The following is a 16,687-nucleotide window of genomic DNA, read 5'->3' as shown; positions in this document are numbered from 1 at the left end:
ATACCCATAGTATCCTAGGAATATTTTGCAATATTGGAGTACATTTTAATTGTTCCCATTTTAATTCATTCCAGGTGACATCATTCAAACATCAGTAGGATTTGTGTTATTTATGTGAAATGTTAAGACTAAGATGTGTGCATAATATTGAACTGTTCCATTGTTCATCTAGTGATTAAAATTCTTTTTTTTATTCTATGCCATCTGACAATGAGCATCAGAAGTAATAATATAAAGGACTCAGATATCTTATCCCATTGAATATTCTTCATAATTACCTATTTTATGAAAATTATTTACCTTTAATTTTATTTTGTTTCCCTCCAGGTTTGGGCTTAGCTTTCAACTTGCAACCTGCCTTAACCATGATTGGCAAGTACTTTTACAAGAAAAGACCCATTGCTAATGGATTGGCCATGGCTGGAAGTCCTGTATTCTTAAGTACATTAGCACCTTTCAATCAGTTTCTTTTCAATCATTTTGGCTGGAAAGGGAGCTTCCTGATATTGGGAGGGCTCCTTTTGAACTGTTGTGTGGCAGGGTCACTCATGAGACCTGTTGGACCCACACAAGCTCCTGCTAAAAAAGATGCTGAGAAAGCAGTAGGAGATGCAGGTCTACAAAAAAATAAGAAGAAATCAATATGTGAAACCATCAATAAATATTTAGACCTCTCCCTTTTCAAACACAGGGGGTTCCTGATTTACCTATCAGGAAATGTCATTATGTTTGTTGGGTTTTTTGCACCAATTGTCTTCCTAGCACCCTATGCAAAACACAAAGGAATTGATGAATACTCTGCAGCCCTCTTGTTATCCATCCTGGCTTTTGTAGATATGTTTGCTAGACCTTCCATGGGTCTTTTGGCAAACACCAAGTTTATCCGGCCTCGTATCCAGTATTTCTTCAGTTTTGCAGTCTTGTATAATGGCATCTGTCATCTTTTGTGCCCTCTGGCAGAAAACTACACTGGCCTGGTGGTTTATGCTGTATTTTTTGGCTTTTCTTTTGGCATGGTTAGTAGTGTCCTCTTTGAAACTCTCATGGACCTTGTTGGAGCCACAAGGTTTTCCAGTGCAGTAGGACTTGTCACCATTGTGGAATGCTGCCCTGTTTTGATTGGTCCTCCATTAGCAGGTGAGTTGATTTTTGGAAAAATTGTGAAAATTATAGAATAAGAAGGGCAGTGTCTTAGAGTTCCTTTCAACTTTCTCATTGCACAGATGAAGAAAATTAGGTTAAGAAAGACTAAGTATATTGATGAAGAATCCACAGAGAGTTAAGAGAAGACCAGGGATTAGAATCATTCCTTTTCACTCCTAGTTAGTACTTTATTACAACACATTCCAATTTTATTCTTCTAGAAAAATCTGACATTTCTGTCCATTACTATAGCCTTGCAGAAAAGTTCAGAAAAACACTTTTAGTCTAAAAATGATCTGAGCAATTCATGAATAGTTTCATTAACCTTTCCCTCACCATCTACTGAATAATAAACACTGATACCCTTAAGGTATCTGATACAATGATTAGTGAGTGCGATATTTTCAACTTTATTAAAATTTTCATGACTATGATTAGTTTTTATCTTGCATAATTTCTTTTAGGGTCTAGACCTAACTGTTCTTGATTATGTAGCTGCTTAACTATATCATTGCTGATTACTTTTTTTTTGCTGTTTTACATTTTAATTTTCAAATTTTCTGTCTACATTTTTCAGTAGATCTAAAAATACATACATTGAGGATGCAAACCCTCTACTCTCTAGTTTTTATTTTTGTACAATTAAAATGTCATTGAATTGAATTAATTGAAATTGAATATATTGTTAGAAGCTAGCAATGTTATTTAGAGTTGGATTACAAGCATTAGAATTTGTCATTTTAATAAAGGTTTGTCATGTCATTAAAATGTACACATGAATATGTGTACATTCTCAATAGGGTTAATTGGAGCTTATTTCATTTTCCTTATTTGAGTTAATTTTAGTTAAAATGATTTGAATTTTGATATTATGCTTGAATCATAAGACATTCATTTATTTTTTATTTTTTTAGTCATAAGACTTATTTAATGAAAATATTTTCAAAATGTATATTTACATTTGAGTTTAAATTATTCTAGGGGTTCAAAGCATATTTGATATGATACTTCAAAAAAAATTTAAATTCCTAAATTTTGTTTCATATGCTAAAGGCAAATGATTATACAAAACTGTATGAAAGAAAATAGTGACAAAAGACAGATCTTTATGTTTAGTTATGAAATATTAGTATCCAGTGTTCAAATCCATGATTTAATTCTCTAAAGTGTGATACAGATGTTTTACATATGAAGTTGTACATTGCCGTGTAAGAATCAGATACATTTGTCATCTTATGTCCAAGAGTCAAATGGGCTTTTCTAAATAGTCATATACTGATACATTTTTGAATCACTGATCCAATAGGCATCAGGCAATAAATTAAGATGTGTAAGAACTCAAGAACATTTAATAAGATATTATCTAAACTTTTATTTGCCTCTTCTGATATTCCATGAAGTAGTAATTCCAATTTCTATAAGTAACATGGCCCTGGTTAATTACAATCAATGAATATAGCTCCCAGCTCCTTATCAAGTTTAGACAATAATTATTATTCATATTCTTTATTGATTTTGCTCTTAACATGAATTATGTAACCCCCACATATTAATCAAAAATGAATTCAGTTATTTGCATGTTTCCTTTATGTGTTGTCAAGCAATTTATTTGATTCTAATGGAATGACTGTTGATTTAGCATCACGTAAATACAGTCTTAGGATCTGACTCATCAGTAATAAATAGCAGTAACACTTATTTCAGTAGTCTTTAAATTATAATCTGTGAATTCTTAAGAAACGCAGGAAGAAATCCAAGGAATCTATAAATTTATATGGGGAAAATTATGTATTTATTTTCAAAATTCTCTGAAATTTTTTTCAACTTTACCTTTATTTAAAAAAAAATCCAAGAAGGGACTAGTCGACTTCTTCAGACTATCAAAGAGGTCCATGACACAAAACATATAAAGACCCCCTGAACTGATGAAAAAGAAGAGTGGAATTAGGGTCAAGTTAAGAAAAACTAAGATCAAAAAATCTGCTCTATTACTTACTATCTATTTAACTTCAAGCAAGTCATTTCTCTCTGAACATTAGATTCCTTACTTATAATATGATTGCATTGAACTAGAATCATTTTTAGGGTCCTTCCTTACCTCTAATTCTTACAAATTTCTACCACAAGGTTAAAGAATAGACCCATAGGTGCTGAACTGGAAAGAGTATCAGTAACTGAGAATTAGTAAGATGTAGAGGAGTCAAATTGACAACCAAATAGTTGCAGCTTGAAGGACAGTAATATTTTTGTTGTCATATATAAAACTTGCTAGATACTATGGCTGGTGAATCCTGAATATTCCTATCATAACTGGATTTCACTGTCTTCTTTCTACTGCTATTGATGAACTCAAGGATGAATGCCAGAAGAGATATGACTGATTCTCATTTGGGAAACAAAACATATCAAATTGTAGTCATGAGGGTTTTTTTTTTTTGTTTATTTGTTTTTGTAAGGCAATGGGATTAAATGACTTGTCCAAGGTCACACAGCTAGGTAATGTCTGAGGCTGCATTTGAACTCAGGTCCTCCTGACTCCAGGGCCAGTGTTCTATCCACTGCTCCATCTACTCACCCCCCCCCATGAGTTTTTCCCAAATTTCTTCTGATTTAAAAATATTAGAATCTTAATGATTCTTAATTTTTAATAAATTGTTAATCAATTCTGAGACTTCAGTGTTGATTTATCAAAACTATTCTTGAAACAATTTTGAAACATGATCATCTAGTCTTTATTTAGACTTGTAGTGAAGGGTAGGTCCAATTATCCATTAAAGCTCTCCATTCTACATCTGGAGCTCTCATTGACAGACGGTTCCCTCCCCAATTCTCCTTGCATATTTATAATTTTTCTACCTGTTTTATGTAATTCTACCCCTTGTAGCCAAAAGAGCGAAGTCTTTTCCCTTATCAACAGGACAGTAATTCAAAATTTATCTACTATATCTACAATTATTTCTAATTGATAGCTACATTATCTATACCTAACTGATATGACAACTAGGTGGCAAAATAGATAGAATACTAGTTCAAATCTGGCCTCAGATACTCATTATGACCCTGAGCAAGTCATTTAACTTGTTTGCTTCAGTTTCTTCATCTGTAAAATTAGAACAATTTCATGGTATAGTGGATAGTCCTGATGTTAGGAAGATAGGAGTTCAGATCTTATTGTAGACACTTGAATGAGACCTAGGTAAAGTCTGTTGTTAACTTGTTTGCCTTGGTTTCCTCATCTAGAAAATGACAAACCACTCCAGTATTTTTGCCAAGAAAATCCCAAATGAGGTCACAGAGAGGTGGAAACAACTGAAAACAACTGAACACTATTGTCTACTTTCAATGTACAATTATATATGTAAAATTATTTCCATTGTTCCTGCTGCTATTATTATTAGTAAGTCTCTAGAGACTTGTTGCCTTAGTTAAGCTGTACCCCATTGAAGCCCCCTCCCCTTTTTTAATATGTGTTCCCTATTGTAAAATAGATTTCAGAGCAAAGCTTCTTTTTGCTTTGTCAATTTATCAAATTAATATTTTTGTCCTCCCTCCTTTCTAAGTCAGAGACACAAAAAATGGAGAGAATTCAGAGATGAGCACATTTTTTGTACATATTTGAAACTATTATATCATCATTAGAGTCTAAATAAGAGAAGGAAAAAATGAGGAGAATATAGGAATGAGAATGTGGATACACACACATATGTAAAGAAACCTTTGTGAAAAGTGACAAAACTGTTATGCTAAAACTTTTATTTTTGAGCCCATATGATTAATCCAAATATTTTTAATGTCAGTTGAAAGATTTTAAGATTTTTAGTCATTAAAATACACCAAAGTAATCAAATGAGACAAGAATCAAGGAAAGTGGTTAAGAATGATCTAAAAGTAACATATTTGAAAACAGGTTTAGGTCTACAATAGCAAGAAATAGCAAATAGGGATTTCTATTGAATATATTGCTAATCTCAGGTTAGAGTTTTAATTTTATTTTTTGAAAAGTTCATTGACCTCCTATAGTATAACCAGCAAGTCCTCTTGTTGACAGACTTTGACTGAAAATAAAAACCAAAGCACAATAGGTTGAATTGAGTAATGATTCCCCTTGTCAGTTATGATAATATATTCTGTGGTCTTATGGCTATGATGCAATAGCTTGATTATTATGCATTATGGTAATCAGAAAAAGAGGGATATAAGTAAACAAATATAAAATTATATATGCCTGTAAATATATATATATATATAACTCATATTGTATATATATGTATATTTACATGTGTTGTGTGTGTGTGTGTGTGTGTGTGTGTGTGTGTGTGTGTGTGTGTGTGTTCTATTGCATCTAAGGCTGGGGAAAGAAATATTTCTTTCCTAGTTTTATTTGACTGGCCAGAGTCATGTAAACTAAATCAGAACTCTATTAGCCCATAGAATAAAATTCATTTACGCTGAAGAATTTTGGTGGAGACAAATGTAAAGGTACTTAATATGACATTTTAGGACCATCTTACTTAATGAATAAGAAATGTTAGAAATGAAGAAACATTCTAGAGATATCGAAACACAGCAATGTGTTCTTTCTTTTTATAAGTTCTCAATAACATCAAGCTCTAAAATTTTATTTCCTATAATGTAATTTATTTATAGTATCTTTGCCCTATGAAGATAATTGAATTAAAAAATTAATAAATATCTTTCCTCACTATTAGTTCAATAGAATTATATGCATTTATTGTGTGTTCTAAATACCTTAATCCAGTTTTAAGCTATTAAAGCTTTAAAACCAAACTAAGATGTCTAAGGGACAGCCAGTAATCATAGCTACATAGCTTGCATTTGAAAATGTGACAGTTTTCAAGCTTGTCCATATCTCATCTCTCACATATTCTTTGTATTTCAGGTAAACTGGTGGATGAAACTGGAGAATATAAATACTTGTATTTTTGCTGCGGAGTGATTGTGACTATAGCTAGTATTTGGCTTTTTATTGGCAATGCTATCAACTATAGGATGGTGGCAAAGGAAAAAATGTTAGAGGAAGAAAAGCAGAAAGCCCTAAACCATGCTGATTCCAAGGAAGTGGAGCCTTTGACCAATAATGAAAGCGATGACATTTCTTCTCGAGCTACCAAAGCACTTGATGATCCCTCCGAAAGAGAAACGAATATTTAATGGAAATCATCACTCAGATGTCAGTGTTTCCAACCTCCCTTAAAATATAGGGCAAATATTTTAGTTGTAATAACAGCCATAGGTATAGACAGAAATAGAATTTTGTTCAAGGACAAGATTCTAATCAGTTTATAAATGGCTTTTTTTTTTTTTGAGTGTAGTGGTGGTGAGATTTTTGTTGTTGAGTTGCAACCATGCAAAGGAGTCTAATCTCAGCTGTGACTCTGAACCTGTGGGTAGAATATTGATTTAAAGTCTTCCAGTGACAAGTGAATTTGGTCACAAATACAGAAGTAAATTCTCATTACTACATTATCTGCTTCAAGTGATAAAGGAAAATATTTGTCTGAACCCTCAGGATGATACTTATTCCCATGGATCTCTCTCCACAGTGTTTTTATTTTAATTTTTCAATGCTTGATGTAAAAGAACAGAATTTACCAAAGGGGGAAAAAGACTGCTACAAAGAGAATAAAACCAACACCAGACCTATGTACAAATCGAGAATAACATACTATTTGTGGGATTTTTCTTTGTTTTTATAAAGTACAGTACACCCAGAGGACAAAATGGATGTATTAATTTTGCATTAGCCTTTACACTTATGGATCTTAAAATCAGGGGATGTAATTTAAAGTCTTTATTCTAAATGCAATTAATGATCAGTTAAATCATAGTGTTTGTGGATACACACACACACACACATATGTAAAGAAACCTTTGTGAAAAGTGACAAAACTGTTATGCTAAAACTTTTATTTTTGAGCCCATATGATTAATCCAAATATTTTTAATGTCAGTTGAAAGATTTTAAGATTTTTAGTCATTAAAATACACCATACAAAGTAATCAAATGAGACAAGAGTCAAGGAAAGTGGTTAAGAATGATCTAAAAGTAACATATTTGAAAACAGGTTTAGGTCTACAATGGCAAGAAATAACAAATAGGGATTTCTATTGAATATATTGCTAATCTCAGGTTAGTGTTTTAATTTTATTTTTTGAAAAGTTCATTGACCTCCTATAGTATAACCAGCAAGTCCTCTTGTTGACAGACTTTGACTGAAAATAAATTCTGACTTTTTTTCCCTTTACTTAGAGGTTTGTGTTGAAGGTAAGCAATCTGAAAGGCCCTTCTGTGGATTCAGTTCAGTGGATCTCAATATCCTAGGCACAAAGGTAGCTAACCTGTAATGCCTCTACATGATAGAACTAGAAAATTCAAATCTTGTAAGCATCAGACTCAGACAATTTATGGGGCAACTCAGTTAAACAGTGGCAAGTTGGGCTCTGACCATTTTAGCTGTCCCATTTTGACTTTACAGACATAGCGTGGAATATTATGATGAGAAGCTTTTGTTGCTACTGTTCAGATTTAGAGACCAGTTTCTCATCTTTGAACTCGTGTAAGCTTTCTGAAAATCAATAACACTATTATAAAGAAAATTAATTGTTAACCTTATTCTTTCAAAGTCTCTAAAATTTAAAAAAATAATATTTCAAATTGGGAAAAATATTAGTGACCTGATATTTCAGTTGTAAATATTAACTTCTATAGATCTGTAATTTAGTTTAGTATTATAGTAAATAAAATTTTTTTGCTTTCTTACTGGGATGAAATCACTTTAGTGATATCAAATGGAATTTTCTGTTATTTTTCTCCTTGATTTCTTTCTTGCATTTAGGGAAGATGGCTATTCTGATAGACAATAGGAAACACTATATTTCAATTCTTTTGAAACAGTGAAAAGTGAGGGTCTGAAAATATTTATGCACTGTTCATGCCAGGTACTTGCACATCTTCTTAAGGAAGATATGTCAAAATTTACATTCATTTTCTCTTCACTTTTTAAAAATGACATGTAAGAAGTATTAGCATATGAAAATTGTTAAGTAGAACAAGATGTGCCAATATCACAGGTAAACAAATCAGGTAATATTTGGCAAGTTTGAGAGTGTATTTAAGTGAGTTGTGTCAGTCTTGATGTTTAATTTAGTTATTTTCATATATTTATGTTTTTATATTACACTCTTTGTCATAATAGGTGCAGAATCACAAATTATCTTTCCCCTCTCTGGACACCTTTTCTGGAAACAAAAGCCTCTTTCATACTTCATCTCTGTGGATGTATAATTAAAATAATATGGAACTTTAGGCCCATATATAGGAATTAAATAATTCCAATATAGGAGATTCTTGTCTTCCCCATCAGATGGAAGGTCTCTGGCCTGAATTTTTGTTGTTTTATTTTTCTCTCACCCCCTGGGAGAAGAAACATTATCTGCTCTTACTGATCATTGGTTGACTCAATGATTCCTGGTTGCTAGGACTGTTATTGGAAACAGAATAAAAGCCCATCAGATGGACTTGTAAAATCTCTTAGAGTGACTCACTTGCACTGCACAACAGTACAAATATGCACAGATAATCCCCATTCACAATTGTAATGGAGGTTAAAACTGAACACACTTGAAATAGTTTGCTGGATAGCCCAAAGTTATCCTATCAGGATTTGATTCCTTTTATTTGAATTCTAATTTAGCTATTACATCTATCATAATCTTACCAAGATGAATGAAGAATTTAAACTAAGGGTATTCACTTAATATGTCTCTTGGTGGGGTACATATAAGATTTTATGTGAGTGATCCAATATATATATTTGGCATAGTTCTCCCTATTTTGAAGGTTTACAAGTTTCAACTCTGTAGAACAGCATGTAAAATGAGTCTACTTTAATCCTCTTTGAATCTTATTTTAAAATTATTCTGAAGGCTTCTGAAATATGTTATGAGAACAGAAGGTCATATACCAGAGACATAAATGGTTTCTGTTTATGTCATACCTCTTTGTAGCTAGTAGGAGAATCATTTGCTTTAGATTTTCTAGAGTTGCTATGGAAAAGAGTTTCATTTTTTTTAGGTCTGAAAAAAATGTGAGAGAATTGAGTTCCCCATTTATGTTTTCCTTATTTATGAATAACCCTTTTACCATCCAAAAACCTCCCCTTAATGATGTGCTTGTCTTTATCTTGTACAAAAATGGCACAAATGAACTACTGTTAGATGAAGAGTTGGACAAGAACTTGGTGTCTTTTTATCTGTTTGCACTGATCTATTCATTGGAAATGTTCCTGCCCAATCCATTTTGTGATCCAAAGCACACATTTGAGACAGATAATGAAGGCTGCAGAAATGTCTTTTTTTCCCCCTTCTGCTTAATTAGTTCAATACCTTCAAAATAGTGATATCCTTATGCATGTAATGTTAAAATGTTCAGATTATAAACTTGTTTTACTTATGTATATCTGTATATCACATTGCTTCAGTGAAACTATAGAAAAAACCATGAGAATTTGAGTATAGGAAAGTTTATGGTGATTTTCTTTTTTTTTAAAAAGAATTTTGACTTCTTTAGGAATATCATGAACAAAGTCCCAAAGAAACTATAAGAAAAATGTTATAAAAATTGATCATAGCATTAGGCTCACTGCATTAGGCATTAGTTTCAGAATAAGAGAATTTAGTCCTTATGTGGACTGAACCACAGGGTATCTAAACCTAATGATAGGTTAAAATTGAATGGAAGCCATTTAATTATACAGCAAAGAATGCCCCAAATGCCCCATATTTCTGCTGTAATTTATATTATGTTTTTACTTAGAAATTTGCTAGAAACTAGATTTGCTGTAACCCAAATATATCATTTCTAATTGCTAGCATTTTTAGGAAATTTAGGAAATGCAAATGTTCCTACTCTAGTCTCCAAATAATGCTAACAGTGAAAAAAATAGCCATGTCATTTTTATTATGTAACTCCTTTTTCTTCATTAATAATAATGACTTGTATTTATATAACTCAAGCATCATATATATTTCCCTGGGGCTGGGTTTAGAAGAAAATGTTATTAATTTTTATGATCTAATTTCCAATATTAATGGCAAATAGCTCATTAGCTGTTTGTTGTGATACAAAAAATAAAAAATTTGCTCATTAAAGAATGTGTTATCTTCTATGCCAAGTCGTACTGATAAGCTCCATGTCTGGTATCCTTTCTAGCAACTATCACAACAGAAAAAGGATATATGATTTAGGCAATTTAATTCATTTCTATGGCATATTTGAATTTTCCATTGGTATGTGCACAATTTATCCCTTAAATTATGACCCAGATTTCATGTTCTCTTTAGAATTTGTCTCTTCTTTTTGTTTTGTTTTTTAAAATTTGCTTCACTGAAACTGAAAATTTCATTTACATTTGTCTTGTTAACTTTATGTAAATGTTAAAGCCTAAAAGAAACTTTTAAAATTATCCAGTCCTGCCTGGCCCCTCCATTTTTCAGATGAGAAAAACTCAAGCTTAGATTTTATAACATGATTTGCTTAAGGTAATAAAATAAAGTTCATGACAGACTCAGGGCTAAAACCCGTAATGCCTGAATCTCTTGAACTAATACCCCATCCAAGCTCCAGTATTGGAAAAAATGGCTGTACCCCTTCCCACATGCTTTAGATTGCAATTAAAATATTTGAAATAATGTTCTATTATTTGTCTATTCTTAGGACTTGCTGTTGTTTTTATTACTATATTTTCCTCAAACTAATATAAATACTTAAGGCTAAAAAAATCATCTTTAAAAGTATAAAATTCAGGGGTGGCTAGGTGGCCCAGTGGATAAAGTAACAGCCCTGGAGTCAGGAGTACCTGGGTTCAAATCCGGTCTCAGACACTTCATAATTATCTAGCTGTGTGGCCTTGGGCAAGCCACTTAACCCCAATTTGCCTTGCAAAAGAAAAGTATAAAATTCAGTGAGTATCTTAAGTCAACAAATATACATTAACCATATGTACAGAAAAATTAAGGGATGACTACATGTAATAATATCATGGAGTAGTTTAATTTTAATTCTAGTTCATTCAGTGAATTTTTTTATTAAATTTTTAGTATATATCAGGTACTGTAAGTTCAGGGGGCTGCACAGACAAAAAGTGAAAAGAACATGTAAAGAAAGTTACTTTCTATTGGGTGATATAAATGAAATTGTGTGCTGAAGTAATGTTTATACAGTAAGCAAACAATTTCAAGCAAAGAGACAATGGTATATGTATTCAGTAATCTCCCTCTCTCTCTTCCCAAATTTTCTTTCTTCTAGTTTTTTAAATTTAGATGGAAATAGTCTCTAATTTTAAGTATTCGGTATATTCAGTATATTCTGAAATGGGAAGGTAGGAAGCAGGAAATTACTGTGAAGGCTGAAAATCGTTATTAGAAAAGTCATACAAGAATATTCTATGATTTACCAGAGTGATAATTTAACTTTAATTGATACAATTAGAAAATTAATTGGGTGCTATTTCTGTTTTTCTTTCCTAACCCAACTGTTTTAAACAACTTTACATTTTCAAAATTAGAGATATTTTGTTAAAGAAATTCTCCTTAGGTAAAAACATAACTACTTTTATTCAAGCTTCAGGGTTGTTGAATTTATTTTGACATTACTCTAGCTTTATTTCATCAGTTAATAGTTAATAGTTAATACAAGGAATGCCATGCTATTTAAAATATGGTCATTAGATGTGGATGAAAAAGTCACTACCTTTTACCAGTAAACCTGAATGTCCTTAGGTAGAGAAGAACTATCAAAGCTTGCCTATAGTCTGTTAATGAGATTATGTCCTAGGACTCTGCCTCCATGGAAACCACTTTCGCATTTGAAAAAAAAAATAATACATTTGAAAATTTTACATTAGTTAAATTTTATTTTTTCATAATATGAAATACTTGTAATTCTTTTTGTAATTTTAACAATTTTTTGGAGGGCAGTTTGAATGCTTTTGAATTTTCATTGCTTGAATGCCTTTGGATTTTTTTTTATGCATCTTTATATTTGTTTGTGAACTCTGGTGATAAAGTGAATAATTTTCAGATACAATTCTTTCAATAGCATTCCAATGTGAATTACCTGTTCTACTTTTACTATGACAAATGCTCATTGTTGATTAAGAATCAAATATTTTCTCTCCCTAAAATATTTTGCTATTGCTTTGTGCTGAAATATTGGTAATAGGTGCAAGCTCAGAGGCCATGTAAATGAAATAAGAATCCCTTCTATAATATACCCTAGGAACAGACATCTAGTCCTTGTACCTCCCTTCTTTGACAGTTCATTTATGGGTTAGCTTTAATTGTTAAGAAACAATTTCCTCACATTGAGTCTAAATCAGTTTTTTTTTACTGCTTCCACTCACTGTACCTAGTTCTGTCCTTTGTAGTAAGAGAACAAGTCTTATTTTTTGTCCACATGATAACTCATCAAATCTTTGAAAACAGCTATTGTTCTTTTAAAGTGTTTCCCTGAAAGGGGGAAAAAAATTTCTAGTGCCCCACATACTGTTATGGACCATATACACTTAAGAAATCCTATAAATAAATAGATAGAGAACCTCTAGTTAAATCACTTTCTTTGACATTTGCTTTCTGCTAAGGAAAAAAATCTTATGCAGTAAAACAGTTAATAATAAGCTTTTGCATATATAAGTATTTCTTTAAAGATCTGTTATCCCAAATAAGTATTTTTATATAACTAAAATAAGTTTACCTCAATGGACATTCTATATACATTTTTAATATTCTGGCTTAATAACTGGCTTAAATTTATAATAGAAACTTTCCCCACTATGAACAAAATTTTCTTTCTATGTAAAAGGTATGAATGTTGGCATTTAATGATAAATATTTTATTCATCTTTTGGATCTTCTCTAGAAGCAGAAAAACATTTTCTTCATATGTATAAGATCTCATACTGTTTGACTGAGATAAGTAAATTATCATCCTGGAAGGAAAGGCTAGCTGCTAAACTCTTGGTTTTCTTGAAATTTACATTTTTTTTTGTCTTAAATCATATAGAGATTGTCCCTATATAAAGATCACACACTTAGCATGAGATCAGAAAAATGCATAGGAAGCCTCTGAACAAAATACTGGTTACAGGCTTTATTCATATGTTTTACAAAATATATCAAAGGTGATCTCTATTTGAACCAAAATAATTTCATAAAGCAAACATTTTCCTTCAAATAGTGAGTTGGGTATCTTGACATAATCCCAAACCACAATCCTTAAACTATTTGTCATTACTCCTAATACTTTTCTTTTGTTTTTGCTTCTGTTTTGTTCTGTCTCCATCTCATTTTGTCTTTTTTCTCTGCCAGTCAAAGGACCAGATCAGTTAAGAAAGTAGAGAAGCTCATCATCAAAGGATTTTATAAAACAAAAGATATTTTCCAGTCTAAGGAATAATTTTCCTATTCCTATGTTAAAATCCTGGGAAATTTTAAAAATAAGAATTAGAACCAACTTCTTGTCTTATGTAACACAGTTATATAATATAAAGACAGCAAAAAACAGTGAATGAAAGGTTCTAAAAAAACAAGCAAAAACAAAACTGATTTTTTAAAATTCTCAGATAAAATGGAGAGTGTCGCTAAGTAAATTAGCAGGATGGCTACCAAAATTTATTACCATAAGGCATTTAATATAGCAAAATTTTAACTTTTGGTTCACATTCTGAAATATATACCTATAGTATTATATCCATAGGTAGCCTATTCAAAATTTCATATCTATAGGTAGCTCAATCAAATGTAAATAAAAGTACATTGAGAAAAAGCAGAATATAGATATTAAAAGTCTGAATAATATTTCAAGATAAATTAATGTCTTAATTAAAAGCTTAATTTATTAGTTGACACATGGAATTGTCTAATATACAAACAGTTTCAAAGGGATAACCATTTTTTCCCTGAAGTAAGACCTGGAGAAATCCCAAAGTAAAATCTGAAGCTTTAAAAATTTCACATGATGAGATAATCCCACCATTAAGACATTTAATTTCAAAAACACTGTACATTTCTTTTAATCCCTTTCCTTAGTATATTTAAGTGAAATATCTACTTAGAAAATTTCCAGTGAATTTTTTAAAATCTGAAGTTTCCTGTTATTTTACAAATTTAATTTAAAATGGAAAAGAAACAATGAGAATAATTTTGCTTAAGTGTTGTAATAAAAATTACATTGTTCAATGTATGAATTTACTAATGGAATAATGTCTACCATCAGGATTGAGTTTATCTCAGGATGTAAGGTAGAATGTAATAAAGGTAAAGTAGAGAAAATTTTAAACTAATGAATTGAGAAAGAAATTTTTTAGCTTAGCCTTAAATCTTCTTTGCTTCATGCCTACCTTAGCTTCTAATTCCCTCATAAGCCAAAGCCAAACTCATAATTTTCAAGATTAAAAAAAAAGTTAAATGTTCCATTTTCTGCAAAATTAGATTCTTGTCTTTATGGAAGAATACCTATTAGCTTCATAAAAGATACTTTGTTCTGAAGCTTCCTCACTCTGTCCTTGATGCAACTTGGAAAGGGTCTAAAATCACAGAATCTGGCTTCAAATGCCAATTCTACCAGTTGCTGCCTTATCTCTAAAATGAAAAATGAGATTTAGACCTTTAATTTTTTTTCTAAACTTCAGTCTATAATGATCTGTATTTTTGAAAAAGAAAAGTGTGATTGGTAAATCTCCTGGAATGAAGTAGGAGAGTAGCTGCAATCTGGAAAATTCCTTTAACTATGTATTGTTTTCTCTGGTGAATACCTGCTTCGCTTAAAGAAATAGTCAAGGGGGCAGCTAAGTGGCACAGTGAATAGAACACCAGCCCTGGAGTCAGGAGGACCTGAGTTCAAATGTGACCCCAGACACTTAATAATTACCTAGCTGTGTGACCTTGGGCAAGCCACTTCACCCCATTTGCCTTGCAAAAAGCAAACAAAAAAGAAATAGTTGAGCTTGGTTTAGGGAAAAGAACATTGACCTACAAAAACATGGGTTCAACTCTGCTTTTCTTTGTACAAAGTAGGTTATCTATGTATGCTGGTTATTATTGCTATTACTTAAGTTAAAGATCTTGGGCAAATGTGACTTTAGAGTTCAGTTTCTACTTTATAAAATAAGGAGAATGATTTTGATGATGTCATTCAATTTTGGAATACTGAAATGAAAAATAAAATTCAAGTTAACCTCATGGTTCTTGAATGATAGAACATCCACCATGCAAAAAATAATCCCTAACAAAATACTGAACATTGAAATGTACCTACATGACAAGAAATACATGTATTTATATGTGTGTGTAAATATATATATATATATATATATATATTTACTCACACATAATCATATGGTGCATGTCTTCTTCTTAAATGAAGCATGTGTGTTATCACTGAATTCATTTCATAGGTAGTCTTTACATTTGATGAGTAGTTATGCTGTATCTTCTAGGGAATAAGGTTCTATACCAGGATATGGGTATACAAACAAACAAAAAAAAAACCTCAGTCTTCAAATTTTAACCTAATTTGGAAGAAAGAATGTTCAGAAATATTTATTTATATTCTAATCCAATGTGATTAGAAATCTAGACAAAATTATACAAACTGATACATATTTATGTATATTATAATGTATACATATTTATGGAAAAATCACTATATCTGGGCTCAGACATTTTCATTTCTCATTGATAATTTGTTAATGTCATTTGTGCCTTAACTTCTGCATTTTCCATAATTATACCAAATAAGCATTCTTCTACAGTGGTTCATCCACTTTGCTCAGAAAGAAAGCTCACTTCTATTGTTTGTTAGTAAAAGGGAATTGAAAATACTATTCAAAATGGGTAGCATGTTAACTAAATGTGAGTGCAGAAAGGTGACCTCAGATCTCAAACCAGGTAAAAGATTTCCCTCCTGCCTTAACCTTTCAAACTAGGGGATGTGGAAGGAACAGTCCTTATTCATTATTATTTACCATAGGATTTAGATTTGAAAGGGATCATTTGTTCAAGTTTAAATAGAAATATCCCCTCAGCACAACAGTGTATGATTATTTTAAACCAAAGTCTTGATAAAATATTTCCTAGGAAAGGTCACCCTCCAACGTTAATGATTACCTCACCACCTTTCACCCCAAGCTTTTCTTGCCTAAACATTTTCTTTTATGTAGAAAGTGGATTGAAGGTCACTGATTCATCATCATTATTTTATCACAAGAAACTAGCAATAACAGATCTGTGGCTAACATTTGTAGGAAAAAAAATTGGGGAAAGGGAATTGGATTTAGAATGTTCTTTGTAGTTATTTTTTCTAAATTGAATTATTCCTTACATTTAACCAAAAATTTAGATGATTTTTGCTGATTTTTCCCAACATCTTAATTATTTATCATTGAGAAATTCATCAAATGGTAATGTGAACAATGAATTTCAATTGAGTGAAATAGTCAGAAGTACTGTTTTACCAGGAAAATGA

At 31.4% G+C, this 16,687-nt stretch overlaps 1 protein-coding gene across 5 annotated transcripts in view; it reads left to right on the top strand.

The window, feature by feature from the left end:
• Positions 1 to 15,815, top strand: part of SLC16A7 (solute carrier family 16 member 7) — a 277,627-nt gene extending 261,812 nt beyond the window's left edge. For all 5 annotated transcript variants that reach the window (XM_074226250.1, XM_074226249.1, XM_074226248.1 and 2 more), the window contains 2 exons: positions 328 to 1,137; positions 6,044 to 15,815. In XM_074226250.1, coding sequence (XP_074082351.1) covers positions 328 to 1,137; positions 6,044 to 6,315 — 1,082 coding nt within the window. In that variant the 3' untranslated portion in view covers positions 6,316 to 15,815. The remainder of the gene's footprint in view (positions 1 to 327; positions 1,138 to 6,043) is intronic.
• The last annotated feature ends 872 nt before the right edge of the window (positions 15,816 to 16,687 follow it).

This window comes from Macrotis lagotis, chromosome 2, assembly GCF_037893015.1.
Source record: "Macrotis lagotis isolate mMagLag1 chromosome 2, bilby.v1.9.chrom.fasta, whole genome shotgun sequence".
In the NCBI taxonomy this organism is placed as follows: Eukaryota; Metazoa; Chordata; class Mammalia; order Peramelemorphia; family Peramelidae; genus Macrotis; species Macrotis lagotis.
Note: the sequence above shows the minus strand (reverse complement) of the source record. Positions and strands in the feature narration are given on the sequence as shown.